Below are 18,314 nucleotides of genomic sequence, written 5' to 3'. Positions count from 1 at the left end.
CCCCCTCCTGCCACCCGCTGATAAATTTATTATTACTTTTTAATGTTCTTCCTTTTCAATTGAAGATATAAAGTCAATTTTTTTTATATTCCATAAATAAGAGAAGTATAAAGAAAAAAAAAAGGGAGATACAAACCTATGAAGTAGAAATATATTATTCTCAAATTGAAAATATGAAATAGAATGATAGAATTTGATAACTTTATATCAAAATAAAATCTCACTTTTTCAGTTCACTTGCAATATTATTTGAAATAATAATAAAGATATGCATTTTACAATGTTCGATGCACTACATACCTTGTATTTGACAAAAATATAATTGCTTGCTTGGATGAAGGAAAACACATAAAAGTCACATTTTCTTGTAAAAGGAAAAAGCGAGAAGGCATAATTTGCGTTAATTATTCCAAATTTTAAATATAAATACCAAAAAGAAATTATATTAAGAGTCCATTTGACATTGTTTCTAAAAACTGCCTTTTCAAAAAAGTGCTTTTGAAAAAGGTAATTTGTGTTTAACTAATTCATTTGAAAAAAAAATTAAGAACCAAATTGTCACGACCCAACCCACCGGGATCGTGCGGGCACCTACATACTACCACCTAAGTAGGAGAATCCTCATATCCCAATTAATTTAAAACATGCGGAAAATTAAATAAACGAAAATAACATATACGAAATTTTATAAATAAGAACCTCTAACACAATTTGGTTAAAACTTGTAAAGTAATTAACACCCCTAGGGATCTAGTCTAAACAGGTACAAGAGCTACTAAGAGTACAATTGGACATAATAAATTAAAATACACAGCTCCCACCATGCGGAAGGAAAGATAGAAGCTGCTGGAGAATTTCTTCGTCTTCACCTAATGAAACATCACCGATCCTGCAACCAGACTATGTCAAAAGACATAGCAAGAATAGTATCAGTACAAAACACACGTACTGGTAGGCATCATCGGTCAACCTGACGCCCACCACATAATATAAGAAACCAACTAGTTAGAAACATGTCATAACACCCCTCGCTTCTCCACATTTACCTTTTCTCGAAAAAAACCAACTTCATCACACTAGCACTCTAACTACTAACCACCTTTCCGGTCAACCTACTTACTAGGTTCTTGATCATAGCCTAACCATTCTAACACATAGAAAAATTCCCAAGTACAACTATAAGCCTTCCAACTAACCAATCACGTCAACCCTTACTTCCTCTACATATTACCTAGTCATAGCCACATGGTACATTACGTCACGCTTCCTAACCCCCAAACACAATCCCTTTTTCCAAGGTGAAATTCCCCTAACCACTTACAACACGTACACTACCCCCACTACTTGCCATTACAACACACGACTCCCTCACTTGGACATTAACAATTCTTGAGATACTGACTCCCCACCTCTGTTTCACCTTTCATCAATATAAATACCCAGGCTACTCAACATAGAAGAACAATCAAGCAAGACCTCATAACCATAACACAACTCCGATAAATACAACATCAATTAGCATCACGAACCATGTTCAAATTCACATTATCCAGGTAGACATTTATATCACATCATTGGTCCTCTCATGGAACCCAAACCCAAAATGTTAGCATACTGGAATGTGGTACTCGATCCAAAGATTATGCCAGAGCATGGTAACTGATCCCATAATTATGCCGGAACGTGACAACCGATCCAAGTTAGTTATGTCGGAACATGGCAACCGATCCATAATCACAATCACAATGTATATTATCACAATCATACAACAAGAGGTGCTTCATAGCATACAGTTCTTCGTTCATACTTATTCACATTAGGTGTGATCAAGATGTTTCGTTCACATACATGCACGTATTACAAGGAAGCAAGAACAATCATGCATCACACAATCATAGGATCACAACCATCACCAATAAACTACTCATCCACGTATATCATGTAAGCATTAATTCAGTCATACCTAACCCTAGGTCATCATCTAAGGCTTCTTCCTAGGATTAAGCCATATTTCGTTCGGTGCACGAGGGCCTACGCATAATTCTACCGCTGATTTACATATATTACGCAGTGAACACAGATTTATAACTACTCAATTCATAAAACCTAGCCTATTTGGGCGCCAAGCAGCTGCACAGAGGAATTGCAGATAATTTCCTGATTTTCCGAGTGACATGACGGTAAATTTGGCCAAGAATCTACAAGATATCATCATCCTCACGCTAGAAATCTCATTCTCCTTCCTTCCCAAGCTTAGAGCAGCTTTCTTAGGGTTTCTAGGGTGTTTTATGACTAATTTAGGTATTTTAGGAAGAAGGAGAAAATAGGATTTCGCGTTATTTACATTATGTCTCGCCTATCCCGCTCTAGCACCAACTTACCCCGTCGTGGCGCTGCCGCCCTAGCGGCATCTGGTCCGCTCTAGCGAGGCAATGTCCCAGAATTTTCTCGGATTTTTGTTTCTCCTAAACAACGACGGTTCGGATCGTTACACAAATTGTGTCTGACTAATCTTTTTTTTAAAATACTTTTCAGAGTCGAATTACCAAAAGAGGTAGTACCAATGCACTTTTAATGTTAAGATTATTTTATAGAGACAAATTATTTTAAATATATATTATAAATTTTTGAATTGAAATTTTATAGTTATTAAATTAAAATGTACATATTCAAACTTTTAATCTATATTATAAATATATGAACAAAAAAAATATTAAATATCGATATAATATTAACATGATGATTTGAAATATAATTAAAAATATCAAGCAAAATAAATTTACACTCTGAAAATTAAATCACAACATTCAAAAAATTCAAAAGAAAAATAAATAAGTATAAGAGATATATTAGTAAATAGGTATATATGACAAATATATTTTGGTCTTGAAATAAATACTTTTTTGTTTTTGCTTCTGCTTTTTTTAATAAGCAATTTTTTAGCTTCTTTTCAGTAGTAGAAAAACTACTTTTGCGTCCATTTAGAAGCACTTTTATAGATTATCCAAATAGCTTATTTTTCACAAAAAATGTCTTTTTCTCAAAATAAGTATTTTTTGAGCTTCCCATATCAAACAGGCTCTAAGAAGTAACGTAGGGACCAAAATGAGTTATTCTTGTTACCTAGTTTTTCATCTGTATATCATTCACATTTCAAAGTCTTCTTTCTTATTATACACGCTCTATCCCAAAGTATATTTGTCATATTTTGTATTCAGAGAGTCAAATTATATACACTTTGATCAATATTTTTAAGATGTATTTTTTTTATATTAATATTAGAAAAATTGCAATGTATAGTTTATTTTTAATTTTAATATATTGATTTAATTTAATTCAATTTAGCTCCAAAAATTAATTGATTTGACTCTAAAAAGCATACCAATTATTTTAGAATGGAAAATGTAAATATTTTGTAGTTTATACTTTCTATACTAAGCTTTTAAAAAATATTACTTTTTTAAAACGACATATACTATTATTAGAAAATGCCCCCAAAAAAATAAAATTGGGGTCCTAGTGGCCTTAGACCTCACCCTCCAGCCTCTCCCCAACAAATTTCTTGGAAAATGTCTCTTGGAATTTTTGGGCTTTGTCCCTATTTAATTTTTTAATGGTCTTAATTTATGTCCGTAATAAATTATTTCACAAGGCATAAATTTATATTTCATATCATAATATTTTATAAATTATGTTAGAATAAAATGTCAGTTTCAAAAGAGTTTATATCTCACTAGACATATATCCAACTGTCACATGACAAAAATTAGAAAATCAAAAGGCGAAACGTGTGATTCATTACCATAAAAATAATTTTTAGCGACAATAAATATGCACATTAACAAAGAGTGCTAAAATATTACCGGCATTAGTTAATTGTTATTGGATTCAATGTCACTATAGACTTTAGGAATATTTACAAAGAGTGTAAATTGTCTCTAAAAATATTTAGCAATAATTAAATTATTACAATTAATTAAATATCGCTAAAAATCATTTTTGATGTTGTGTTTCCTATTATAATACTTTATACTTCCCAATAATTGTAATTTTAATTTGTTGCAACTGTCTCACTTGATAGACACACTTCTGAATGATCTCCTTAGTGTAAAAAAGAAGTTGCTTTTGAAATTAAAAACAAATATAAATTTTATTTGCATTCATCATTTTCTAAACTACTAGAAGTACCCCCAATGAGACAAAAACTCCCACACTAAAAGTGAGAATCGTATAATCCTATAAATACTTGCATGTATTCCTTTAAAATATTGAGCATTTTCCTCTTATAAAGCATATGGCTTCAACTCATAGAAAACTTGTTTCCTTTATGATCATCACATTTTGCCTTGTTATAGATCATACATCTGCCGAAGTAAGTACTCTTTTTGTTTCAATTTGTACGACACACTTTCTTCTTTTAGTTTATCCGAAAGAAGCAAATTATATTATTTTGTATTTAAAAATAATTTAACTTTGATCCCAATTTCCGTTGGAAACGTACAACAAAAAAACATATATTTATGATAGTGTACGTTAGGAGTAGAGGTAGAATATTATATTGCTTACGGATTCAGATGAACCTAATGACTTTTGCTTAGATATGATTAGAATTAAAGATACTCAGAACAAAGTGGGAGTGGTCTTCGTGGTGGATTAGATGAGAGAAGTGAGACTGAGATAATTCAGACAAGTGAAGAAAAGACGGCCCAATGCCCCTACCAAAAAGTGAGGTTGGACCTGGGGATCAGAGGAGAGATAGATGTAGGCCAAAGATGCAGCAGGGGAGGTGATTACACAAGACATGACAATCCTCAGCCTACCAAGCATATGACCTTAGATAGGAGGGTATAGAGCTCAGGAATTAAGGTAGAAGGTTAGTGGACAGTCGTGCACGGTTTTGTTTCACTTATTTTTATTATTATTATTTGATTATCTCTCTGCAATTTTTATTACCACTTGTTTTCTTTTTTGCTTCGGTATGATGTTATAGTTGTTGTAACTATTATTTTCTCTAGTATTTTCAACATGAGTATTTCTTTTTTTTTTGAATTGTTTTACTTGAGTCTAACATCTTTCAGAAACTACTTACATCCCTATCTTCACAAGGCAGGGTAAAATTTGCGTAAACACCACGCTTTCTAGATCCCACTTGTGGTATTGCACTGAGTATCTTGTTGTCTGTTGTATAAGTATATAATTGTGAATCTAGCTAGTAACAAAGATGAACTATGAGTTTAGTGACAATTTAGAAACATTTGGTCACTAACTTTTTGCATGTTTGACTTGAATAAACAGTGGTTGAATCATGGTGGTGACATAACAAACAGAAGGTCAGCTCCTGAAGAAATTTTAATCAGCCCAAGAACAATAACTTGAAATTAAGGTGGAAAATCTTAGCCGGATTCGACATTACAGCAACCCCAGCAGTTGCAAATGGAGTAGTTTACTTCCCATCATGGAATGGAAATCTGTATGCAGTGAATGCAATAAATGGAAGACTCCTTTGGCAACAGAATCTTACAAGGCTAACTGGAGCACTTGGTCTACTCTGCTTGATCCAAGGCCTCTGGCTCTTATCATTCAATCAAGAATAGTTCTCTTGGGGTTAGTTTCGTGTCCTTCGATATTTGTTACTATCTGTTTCACTGTTTGTTTCTTGTACTTCGATTTGTTGTTTTTTCTTGAGCCTAGGGGTAAGGTGTGCGTATGCTCTATCGCTAGATATGTCAGATCTTCCTAAAACTATGCATTTTTAGAGTATCTGACATAAGTGCGGTAACACTTTTTAAGGGTCCGAGCAACATGCCATATTAAGATGTGCTAGGATACTAAATTTGTCCACAACTTTCTTAACAGTGGCTATTATGTGGGAGTATCATTAGTGGAGAATACTGTACAACCAGCTGCACAATGCTGCACATTTAGAGGCAGCCTAGTAAAACTAAATGTTAGAACTGGTGCAATTATATGGCAAACATATACACTTCCAGACAATGGCGGGCGCCTCGGAGGATATTCCGGTGCAGCAATATGGGGAAACAGCCTAGCTATGACATAGCCAGAGGATATGTCTATGTAGGAACTGGAAATCTTTACTCAGCTCCACCAGAAGTGCTGAAATGCCAAGCAGCACAAAACAATCGAACAACGCCACCAACTGTTCCTGATCAGTGTTTCGGTAAAGATATTCATTTTGATTAAATTCTTGCACTGGATTTGATTTCTGGAAAAATTGCTTGGGCTACACAGCTTGGAGGCTACGACGTTTTCACTTTCGCATGTTTGGTTCCTAATAATCCTGATTGCCCACCGGGGCCGAACATGGATGCTGATTTCGGAGAGGCCCCTATGATGCTAACCATATTGTCAAATGGAAGAATTCGCGATGTTGTGGTGGCTGTGCAGAAAAGTGGCTTTGCTTGGGTGCTACAATGGAAATATTGTTTGGTTTAAAGTAAAGTCTTATAACTAGAATGTTCATCTTTAAGTACCCTTCACATCATATCAATTAGTATTTTCATTTGTTAACATAAGAAGCTTGCTATAACTGATTAATTTGTGTTATGTAGAAAGCAGGACCGGGGGGTGCAGAGGGAGGAGGAATATGGGGTGCAGCCACAGATGGACGGCGAGTTTACACTAACATAGCGAATGGAAACAAACTTCCTTTCACCCTGGCACCTTCAACTCAAACAACAACAGCTGGTGGATGGGTGGCAATAGATGCAAACACAGGCCAAATCCTATGGACCACTGCAAACCCTAGCAACGAGACGTCCCCTGGGCCAGTCACCATAGCTAATGGAGTTCTCCTTGCAGGATCTGTGGCACCTAATGGACCTCTCTATACCATGGATGCCAGTAATGGAAAAATCTTGTGGACATTTAACACTGGTGCTACTATCTATGGGGGTGCATCAATTAGCTATGGTTGTGTCTTTATTGGCCATGGATATTCAGTTGGTCTAGCTAGGTTGTTCCATCCAACTTGGGCCACTGGGACTTCACTCTTTGCCTTTTGCATTATGTGAAATTAATAGATATTTATGAATTAATGTATTTTCTCTTTCTGATAATAGTTGTGATGATACTAATAGTTTCCCTACCTAATGATCATGTTTCAAGTTACATTACTTGGAATAAAAACAACTTAAAGAAATGGAATATACTAACTTAATTAACTATCAACATAAGATATGTTATAACTCATTTTAGTTATCAATGTGTCACGATCCAAAATCCAAGATCATGATGGTACCTACCTAACCTATCGGTATGTAACCCATTGGCACCTACCTAACCCATCCTGTCCCTCAAACACAAATAGGATATCAAGGCATCTTGTCCCTCTGATCACATACCTCTTCTCATGGAAACCCTTTCCAATCAAAATAACTTTATCTGATACTTTAGATTCTTAAACTTATGAACTCAAGAATCAGACTTTTTGGAGATTAGTCAAAACTCTTGGAAGATGAATGTGATAGGCAATGCAATGTGGAGACTCCAGTGTAACTTGAAGGTTCTAAGCAAAAATCTGAGTAAATGGTCTAGAGAGACCATTGGGGATATTCATGAGCAGGTTAACAAATGGGAGACCAGAGTTGAACTTCTTGAAGAACTGGACACTCTAAACAACAATGAACAAAGTAGGGAAGATTTTAACAGGGAGCATGCAGAATATGTTAAATGGCTTGGAATGAAGGATGCTTTACGAAAGCAAAAAACTATAATCAATTGGTCCAAAGATGGGGACTACAACAGTAAATATTTTCAGTGTGCTAAGAGACAAAAGAAAGAAACTTCTTATTCACAGAATCAAAGACCACCGAGACAACTGGATTGAAGGGCAGTGGCGGAGCCACCTTATTCTCAGGGGTTCATCTGAATCCCCTTGGGCGGAAAATTATACTATTTATACATGGTTAAAAAATTTTTTTAGGTATATATAGTAGATGTCGAACCCCCTTCGACTACTTCGTGTGTCTATTTCTTCAAATTTTGAACCCCTTTATTGAAAATCCTGGCTCCACCACTGTTGAAGGGGACAACATGATTGCAAGGGTTGCTATTAGACATTAGCAGAATCTCTTCAATATGGGGCAACCTAATCAGCATAGTGGCACTTTGGATTGCATACCAAAGTTGATTACTGAAGAGGATAATTGTATGAGTGCAGATAGCAGAGTGTAGGACCTGGCTTCAATGGTAAGTTTTTTCATATATGTTGAGATTATAAAATATGATGTTTGTGACTTTATTGCTGAATTTTTCTCTGAAAAAAAAACTTACTAAATACTTCACTCACACATTTTTGGATCTTATCCCCTAAAATTGAGTCCCCTTCTAACTTTTTTGAATTAAGGCCTATTAGCTTAAGTAATTTTTCTAACAAATTTGTTTCTAAAATTCTAGCTAGAAGGATAAATCCTATTTTTCATAGACTCATATCTATTAATCAAAGTGGTTTCATTCCGGACAGATTGATTACTGAAAATGTCATGTTTGCTCAAGAAATAATGCATGGTATGTCTAAGCATAATACTGGTGGTAATATTGTCATCAAATTAGATATGTCTAAGGCATATGATAGAATGGCTTGGAATTTTCTAATGGATATTCTTAAAAGATTTGGCTTCTCATATAGACGGATAAATTTAGTGTGGAATTTAATTTCTAATGTGTGGTATTCTATTTTCATTAATGGATCTAGAAATGATTTTTTCTCTTTTGCTTAAGGTTTAAAACAGGGTGATCCTCTGTCCCCCTCTTTATTTATTTCGGGTGCTGAGGTTCTCTCTAGAACTTTGAATAGTTTACACACTCATGATAATTTTATTCCTTTCTCGATGCATCAAAGAGGTCCTCAGATTAACCATTTAGCATATGATAATGATATTGTTATTTTCAGTAATGGTAAGAGTAAACGTGTTAAGCTCATCATGAAACAGATCAACAAACTATGAGAAAGCTTCAGGGCAAGAAGTCAACAAGAATAAAAACTGAAAGGCTAGTGCTTACAGAATCAACAGGATAAGACAATGTAATAGTTTTTTGGAAAAGATTTTCCCTTTTACTTACTTGGTTTCCCTATCAATATTGATAAGAAAAAGATGCTTACCTATGGAGGTAAAACTGTTTTGATCAAAAGCGTTCTTCAATCATTCCTTATTTATACTCTCTCTACTATTGATCTTCCCATTGGTACTATTAATCTGTTAGTTTCGCATTTTGCACGATTCTTTTGGGATTTTAATGAGAACAAAGACGAGCACCATTGGAGATCTTGGAAAAATCTTTCTTTTCCTAAAGATGAAGGTGGTATAGGTATTAGAAACATGTATGACATCTCTAAAACCTTGTCCGTTAAAAGATGGTGGAGATTTAGAACCAATCAGTCTCTCTGGGCTAATTTTATGAAATCTAAGTATTGTCAAAGGGTTTATCCTTCTGTTAAAGCTTGGATCTCTAGTAATTAAACAAGCTTGGAAGTTCATGGTCAATGCTAGACATGTTGTTGAACCTAACATTTTATGGAAAATTAACAGTGATAGTTGTAATATGTGGTGGGACAATTGGTGTGAGAAAGGGTCTTTGGCTAGTCTGTACCCTGACCATTTGCATAATAACAACGTCAAGGTTATGGACTATATTGCTGGTGGTAAATCAAACATGAATAAATTAAGGGAAGATCTCCCTGATCATATTGTCCTATATATTGCTAACATTCCTATTAGGGATGTTAATGATAATGACTATGCTGTTTGGAACATTACTCGGGATAGTCAATATACCAATTCTTCTGCTTGGCAAAGCATAAGAGAAGTGAGACAGAAAGATGGCATCCTGAGTAAGGTTTGGCACAAATGCTTACCTTTCAAAATATCCTTTTACCTGGAGAATGATGCTCAACAACTTACCTTTTGATGAGGTACTCCAAAGGTTTGGTAATCCAATGGATACCAAATGCCTATGTTGCACAATACCTCAAAATGAATAATTCAACATGTGTTTAGTGATAGTGAGATGGCTAAGCATATGAAATAACTTTGGAAACCCCCTTGGAACTAGTCACTAAGGAAGCAACATTAGAATTCTCTTCAATGCTTGGTGGAATATGAATACTGCCAACAGTGTGCATAAAATGGTACAACAAAGCAGTCCCATATGTATAACATGGGAAATTTGAAAAAATTGGACATCTTGTAGATATGGAGATCAGACCAAATATTTGACAACTAGAATGGAAGTGCAAATCTTATGGAACATCAAAGCAGCTATTTGTGTTCCCAACGTGTGACTTAACAGGAAAATGGGTTCAAATTTGCTCAAGAATTGGAAGGTACAGACCTATTGTTAGATGGAGGCAAGTTGTTTGGACCAAGCCTGTGACCAGAAGGATCAAATTCAACACAGATGGAAGCTATATGCAAAAAAGTATTTTCAGGGCTGGCATTGGAGGGGTTCTCAGAGATGACACTGGTCATCACATTATGGCTTTCTCAGTCCCAACTCAATGTAAAAGCAACAATCAGGCAAAAGCAATAGTAGCACTTTATGCAATAGAATGGTGTAATCAAACTGGGTACGACAAATACGATCTGGAGTTGGACTCAATGGTGGTTACAAATATGCTCAAAGAAAAAGACACCAACAATGTGAAGCTGAAAAACCTTATCAAATGAACTGTCAAGGCTATGAAAGGGGTAGAAGTGAGCAATGGCTGACTTCCTAGCCAAATTAGGCTACATCGAGTGGAAATAGTACCTTCTACCTCTCTTATCAACAGCTCCGGAAAGAAGCAAAGGGACTTTTTCAACTAGATAGACGGCAACTACCTTGCATACGAAGATGATTTGTAATTTTTTTGTTAGTTGAATCTTGTACTTTGCTTATTGAATGGAAGGTTATAAGTTTGTTGCCTTCCCTTTTTTGATGTCCTAATTTCCACTATCTATTTTTGCCAGAGGTTAGGTACATGCCCCCTCTATTTTTGTGTAACTTATGTTGGAAATTATAGACATGGCAGGGGTCAAGCCAAACTCCCCACACCTAATAGCTTTAAGCTTTGATGGTGATGGCTTAAATTTAAAATATATATATATATATATCAAGGCAACATTTTCTGTAACAAAATACAGGACCTAGAGGTGGTTGAATTTTATTAAAGTAAGAGCAAAGTACAAACTCGAGGGCGAGGTATGCTGATACCCTTGTAGATCAAACTAGGTATGAAATGGTAAATCCTAAATTCTCTTTACAACAGCCTTGAACGAACCGGGGAAACAGAAAAAAAGGGAACTCAAGAAACTAGCAAGCGATAGTGCTGCATGATTGACATAAAAGGATCATCGTGTACATGTTAAACTGGTAAAAGAGACTATTTCATAGATCTTATGTTAAAACCTGGTGCTGATTCTTTTTACTGCATCTGCAACTCGCCTGTATCCTGCTTTATTAGCCAACAGTAACATATCAGTTCCCAAGCATTTCTTGTGCAGAAAATCCAAAATAGTTATCAAAAAAGTTTGGTGGTTCATAGATGAAGCAAGAAATGACATCTCTGAGCGTAATCACACCAACTACTTCATCACCATCCTCAGCTGTCACGTAGATCCTGTGAACTAACTTGGACGCGAGAGTGTCTATCACAGTACAAAGAGTTGAACCGAGCTTGCATGTTATTGGTGTAGCAGCCTTTGTGGCATCATGGGTTGCCGAAGCAACGGTGTTCATGAAGCCCGCAACTGTCAGCTGCCTGTTATTTGAACGAGCAAAATTTAGTACCAGCTCAAAAAGAAGAGGAGAACATCTCTGAGCCTAGTGATAAAAGTTGAATCGTTTTGCCATTTAAATATTGATTTCAATTTTCTTGCACAAGTTCAACCATAAGAAAGTCTCTCTAGAATTGAAACTCTCTAGTTATTTATTGTAGAAGTAATCCAATAGTCATATCAGCAAGGAACTAACAATTATATGTATGACATACCTGAAATTGGAGAATAGTTCAGGTTTGAGTAACAAGAATCTGATGTCTCTTATGCTTACATTGCCAACTATTTTCTTCTTTGGTCCTTCAACAACTGGCAGACCTCCGATATTATTATCTCTCATTTTCTTGAATGCTTCCAGAATCAGCTCATCGTCTCGGACACTAATAACCTGTCATACACATTGAAAGACAAGACTTCCAGTCAACAACTTTTGTAATGTTAAAATTTAAAAATATATCGTATTCAGAAGTTACAAATAACAGACCTCGTCAGCGGACATGTATGGGAGGCCAAGTTCTGATATAGGGTGAGCGGAGATGCAGTCAAACCAATCCCTCCCTTTGCATCCTACAAGACCCCGTACCACGGCTGATTGAGTTATAAAGTTCTTAAGGTATGGACTTCCCCTTTCTATCACTGGTACGTTCCGCAGCCTATATTTTGACAACAGCAGCAACACACTCAACATAGAACTGTCCATTGCTACTGGAACAAATGGTGCCCACCGATAGGATTTTATGATGGAGCTCACCTGCAAATGTAATTACTGGACCTTGTCATGTGTATTCATGGCAAATACTCTGAATATATTTGTAATACCGCTTGTGATTTGATCATTCTTTTTCATGTTAAAGAGTACTAAAGACGCGAAGAAGCTGTAAATAATTTAGACATAAGCACCCTAAATAAGAAGGTAAAGTCTCTCTTAATCAATCAATTCAATCCTTTAGAAGGCATGCTCACCTTTGTTGACTTAAAGGGTTCTTCTTGAAGGATAACTTTGTAGAAATCCTCACCCAACGTATCAGCTGCAGTTGGAGCATCCTTTCCTGCTCCTCGATCTGCAGCCACTCCACCTGCCACAGCTGCACCGACTGCAGCAACCGTTAGACCAGCAACTGCAGCAGGACCTGTTGCACCTAATGCCAGTGCTCCAAGAGCACCAACAGTACCTGCTCCAACCCCGGCTGCTGCTGCTGAACTTGCTGATATGGCAGCTGCTGCTGTTTCCGCACCCTCCAGCACCCAAAGAACAATAGCGGAGTAATCAAGGACGCCTAAGTACCTTTCTCTCCAATCCAAACTATTCTGAGCAGCTCGATTCTTCACAGGAACTGAGAGGATGTTGGATTCTGAAAGAATTTTAACAGCATCGCCTATAGAAGTCTCGGCGTCTATTTCAATCACTGGAATGAGGTATACGAAGCCGTTTAGGATACAACATTGGATATCAAAAACATAATCATGAGAAAACTTGTCTATTTTATATACCTTTGCCTCCAGGGACTTGAGGGAAGGATGAAACTGGAATATTTGCAAATGCATCAGTCAAAGTTTCCTGTAAATTACGGGGTAATTTCTTTCTTCTCTGGACCATTTCAAAATAAGCATCATAGCTTGCAAGTTTCGACGTATTTTCTGTAATTTTCGCTTGTGCCATTTACTTCAATATATTCAGAGAAGGGGACCTGGCTCTAAGAATATATTCCTGAGAAGCACCAAGACAACAATCAGATCGATAAATTTTAAAGAAGATAGTGATACAGTAGAATCTCTGACCATTAGATCGATAGGAAAATATCATTGCTACAAACTTATGCCTACACTTGATTGAAGGATTCCGTAACTCATTAGAACCTAATACAAATGCCTGTAACTTTGTATTTCCACTTAAGAATAATTATGAAAGATGAAACTAATGCTAACAGTAAAATCTCTTTCTGCTCAGAACCATCTCAAAAATAAGCATCATAACATCAACCTCTCTAACCCTGTAGTATCGCGGAGACTCTGTTCCTGAGTACTCCTTCCCCGCAGCCAAAATCAGAACAAAATCATAAATTAGACAGTTGCAACAATTTATGCAGAGTTCAATCAGAGTACGTTGATCAACGCATTACTTGCTTAGCTGTGTATAGGATAGATTTAAAAGCCGTGCTGAATACAAGCCTAATGAATAAGTGAGAGTCACACTAGAGAAGAATTTTATAGGACTGTCCTTCCAAAAAGCCATATGGAAAGAATTTTAACTACATGACAGGTATGTTGAAGTGGATGGTGGAGCCACGATTTTCACCAAGAGGTTCAAAATTTGAAAAAGTAAACATACCAACTAGCCGAACGAGTTCGACATCTACTATATATACATGAAAAATAATTTTAACCCGGTGTATAATTTTCCATCGAAGGGGGTTCATCCAAGCTGGTTCCGGTCAACGTGATCATATATAAGACATGGATATGTTGACGTGGCACGCCATGTCAACATGGCCAAACGATGGTTCAATGATGTGGCAGACACGTCAAACACATGTAATGATTAACCAACACATTATATTTTTCTCCATTTTAATTTTTTTTGGTCTGAATTTGGAAACTAAAGACTATTGGGATAAAACAGTCCAAAAAAATGGTGTGATATTGTCCAAACATAATGTAATCAGAGGCGAACCTAAGATTTGTAGAACATGGATACACCACTAAAAAAAAAGAAAAGGAAGACACGTATTAAGTGAGAATTGATCCTGGGTAAATAACTAAACAATCCAACCAATTGCACTATTTAGCCTTCTCGTAAGATGGGTGCCAACACGAAAACATTTACATAAAATATGTAAAATCATAGTTCGTTTTTAGCCTGTAAACTCTCCCCTAGGTGTGATATTATCCGTTCTAGGCAGCGCCTCCACGGTTTTCCCCAAAACATCTCAAACCATTTAAGAGTTATTCATCACCTTTTCTACTTTCCATTTCCATGTGCAACTTTGTTCACACAACTAACAAAAACAATGTATACTTCTAAAAATAAGTTCAATTCGGCACATCAATTTCTCAAAATATTGGACCAAAACCAAACCTAATCAAATTTAATTTTTCTCTTTTCAGATTCAATTTTTACCTAAATTATGAACATTCTGATCAATTCCTAAACCTACACACTTATCAAAAATAATTATAATTATTATTAATAATAATAATAATGAATTAAAAATGTAGCGTACCTGTTAGGCGGCTCTGCAGAGGTTTTAATTTTTGGGATTGATAGAGAGTGAGATGTGAAATTTGGTGTTTGAAGGGCGAAAACTGTGTGTTGGTGATGATGAGATGACAAGTTAGTTACTACACTCATTTTTTGTTTCTGTCGGATTTGCCATCTGTTATACTTACCCTCCACGTGTCACTCCATCCATGTATTCTAACCTACCACCACAACACCAATCATCTCATAACAAATCACCTTATGAGAATTTTTACGAAATATCTGAATACACATTTAAATATTAAAATAAAATGTATTATGCTTTGATTGTCAAATAATGAAAAATTTATCTTTTTAACATTTGAATGGGTAAGACTTGCTTTTATTTTAAAGTTAATAATAAATGTAAATTTATATGAAATACCTTTTTTTGTCTCAATTTAAATGGGCAAGACTTGTTTCAGAATGGTGTTTAAAGAGAAAAATTTGAAGATTTTTTAAATTTGTTATTTGTAAAAAATCATGAATTTTTTTAGAGTAAATTTTAGGTTTAGCAAACATAAAAATCATATTTGTATGTCATAGCTATAGTTTGTATAATTGCACTTCATGTTTCCTATGGAGCATCAGATTTGTATAAATCATTAGCAACCTCTCATTTGTATAAATCGTTGGCAGTCTCTCGTTTGTATAAATCGCTAGCAGCCGCTCAATTCAATTGTATATATGTAACTGCTATGTATATGTATCAATGATTGTGTTTGTATATCTACATAAAATTTGAATTTGTATACAATTGAATCGAAATAAAACATTTGTATATCAAATCTCTCTCTCTCTCGCTTTATACAACACAAATTATACATTGTAATTTGTATAATTTGTGTTTGTATAAAACGAAAAAGAGAGAAAGGCAAAAGACAACTGGTAGAGGAAGATTTGTATATGTATAATTATAAGTGTATAGAATGAAAATATATGTATTTTATTTGTATATACACTTTTCTCTCGCTTTATACAAACACAAATGCAATTTATACATTTGTGTTTGTATAAAGTGAGAAAGGCGAGGGAGAGTGGCAAGCGAGATTCGCTGGGGAGAGAGGCGAATGGCAACTGTTTGCTACGGATTACAATTAAATGAAACTGTGGTTATAACATTTAATTTGAATTAATAGTTTGCTATTTTATACAATTTTCCTTTTTTTTTATAGTTATAAATCACTAGTTAACCAAACCGCGCTTCGCGCGGTCATATTTTTCTATATTAATTGATATAAAAAAAATTAAGAAATTGCAATACTAAAATATATATATGAAAAAATCAAACAGAAAATAACAATAAAAGAAAAAGAACAATAGAATTAAATTAGTTTCAAGAAAAATAAGAAGAGAATTATATTTTTTCCTTGGAGCAATAGAAAGACATATTTCTTTATGCGTCAATTTTATATACGTTGCTATCTCATTTTTGGGTGTTTTAAATTATTTATGTTATTTCACTAATAGTTTCCTTTATATAATACTATTTACGTTTATATATTTATTTAACTATATAAATTTAGAGTTCATGTAATTTTTCTTACTTATAATATAAAATTTTCACAATTATTACTGTAAAATATGAGCATATCAATTTTTTTAATTGATAAAATTAATAGCTTAAATATTTTGTTATATATCTACACAAAAATTAATATTTCATAAAAAAATTACATTAAAAATTAGAAATAATAAATACATAAGAGATGTCAAATATCAATTTTGTATAGAAACTGAACAAACTATGTAATCCAAACACTACATAAAGATGAAGAAGTTAAAAACGAATATCAATGATTTCATATATTAATATGTGGATGAGTTTTGATTTTCAATAAAGAATATGAAAAATTTGGACAATAAATGATAATAATTGTGACTTTTATTCTTATAAACTAATAAAATAAATAAGAAAATAGGAAAAAATTATCTTTTTTTGGCTAGTGCAATATTTTTTTAGTGTCAGCTTTAATCATGGGTTCATCATGAAACGTAATAAATATAAATGGATGTTAGAATATATTTTTTTGGAGAGTTACCTTTCCATTTTTAAAATTTATTTACTGAGCAATTATCTTATTCTTCAATTGACTAATTATGTAAATATTTTTTAGATTATTGAAAATTAGATAAAAAGAGAAATCTCATAACTAGGAGAGTTAAAGAGATGATTTAACTTTTTTCAAGCTATTTGAAATGATATTTCATTAGACTACTCTATTTTAATAATTTTTCATTCATTAAGGAGAAAATGAAAGATTTGAGTGATAAATATTTTTGTATTTAAATTTACAATAAATAATAGAAATAAGTGGAGTAGTAAAATTTGAGGTATTTAAATTCTTATAATAAATAAAAGAAATTAATGAAGGGAATAGTAATTGACACATTTCTAATAGTAATTATAAATAGAAATATAGTGAAAATTACAACAATAAAAAAATTAAAATAAATAAATAAGCATTATTGGCCAAAGAGGTGCCAAATCATTTTAAAAAAATATTTTAGCTTTATATAATATATGATTCAGTCTCTTCTCATTTATTGTTGAAATTACGTTATTACCCCATCTATTTAATTTTATTTGTCCAATAGTTTTAAAATATATTCATTTCTTTTATTTATTACTTTTATCATATCAAGAAAAGATAATTATTTTTTTTATTTTATACTCAACATTAATTGAGCTGAGAAAGAAAGGCATTTCAGTTTTTACAATATATAAAAGAAATAAATGGAGAGAGTAATAATTGACACTCTTTTTAAAAATAATAATAAATTAAAATATAGTGAAATTTTTCAAAAAAAAAAAGAAGAAGAAAGAAATAGGATATTTGTCTCTTTTTTTTAAAACGTAAATTAAAATATAGTGAAATTTATCAAAAATAAATAAATAGAATATTTGTCTCTTTTTTTTTTTTGAAAACGGAAGTATTGCATATAATGCTTATAGTTTCTTTAGCTTTTCATTAGAATTATACAAATACTCAAGTTTGTTGTCAATTTTTTTAATTCATTGCTTGGATAACGTTTTTTTTCTTTTTGTAAGTTATAAATTTCCACTCTTTAAAATGTTTCTAATTTTAGTGTCGTATTTAGGAATGCACTTCGGCATACAAATAAACAGTAACATCGAGTACATAATGTTCGTTATAGAATGTTAAAAAAAATTATCATAATAAAAATTTAGAAGAACTAATCATAATTTAACCTAATGAATTATGTATGTACAACTATAGTCATATAAAAGAAAAAGAAAAAGAAATCTTTATATTTTAAGTTCTTCAATAAAGTATATA

At 33.6% G+C, this 18,314-nt stretch overlaps 2 protein-coding genes across 2 annotated transcripts; one reads left to right on the top strand and one right to left on the bottom strand.

Annotated features, from left to right (window-relative positions):
- The first annotated feature begins 5,455 nt into the window (after positions 1–5,455).
- LOC107058226 (polyvinylalcohol dehydrogenase-like) lies at positions 5,456–7,031 on the top strand. Its single transcript, XM_015303675.1, has 4 exons — positions 5,456–5,604; positions 5,991–6,159; positions 6,250–6,423; positions 6,570–7,031. Exons 1-4 carry the CDS (start codon positions 5,456–5,458, stop codon positions 7,029–7,031), a joined length of 954 nt encoding a protein of 317 aa, XP_015159161.1.
- A 4,105-nt stretch (positions 7,032–11,136) lies between these two features.
- Positions 11,137–15,126, bottom strand: LOC102605494 (SNF1-related protein kinase regulatory subunit gamma-1-like). Its single transcript, XM_006363863.2, has 6 exons — positions 14,996–15,126; positions 13,266–13,482; positions 12,738–13,180; positions 12,259–12,525; positions 11,990–12,162; positions 11,137–11,758 (listed from the first exon to the last, which is right to left on the bottom strand). The coding sequence occupies exons 2-6, from the start codon at positions 13,432–13,434 to the stop codon at positions 11,476–11,478; spliced, it is 1,335 nt and encodes a 444-aa protein (XP_006363925.1). The 5' UTR covers positions 13,435–13,482; positions 14,996–15,126; the 3' UTR covers positions 11,137–11,475.
- Positions 15,127–18,314: the final 3,188 nt, after the last annotated feature.

This window comes from Solanum tuberosum, unplaced genomic scaffold (genome assembly GCF_000226075.1).
Source record: "Solanum tuberosum cultivar DM 1-3 516 R44 unplaced genomic scaffold, SolTub_3.0 scf00467, whole genome shotgun sequence".
NCBI lineage: Eukaryota > Viridiplantae > Streptophyta > Magnoliopsida > Solanales > Solanaceae > Solanum > Solanum tuberosum.
Note: the sequence above shows the minus strand (reverse complement) of the source record. Positions and strands in the feature narration are given on the sequence as shown.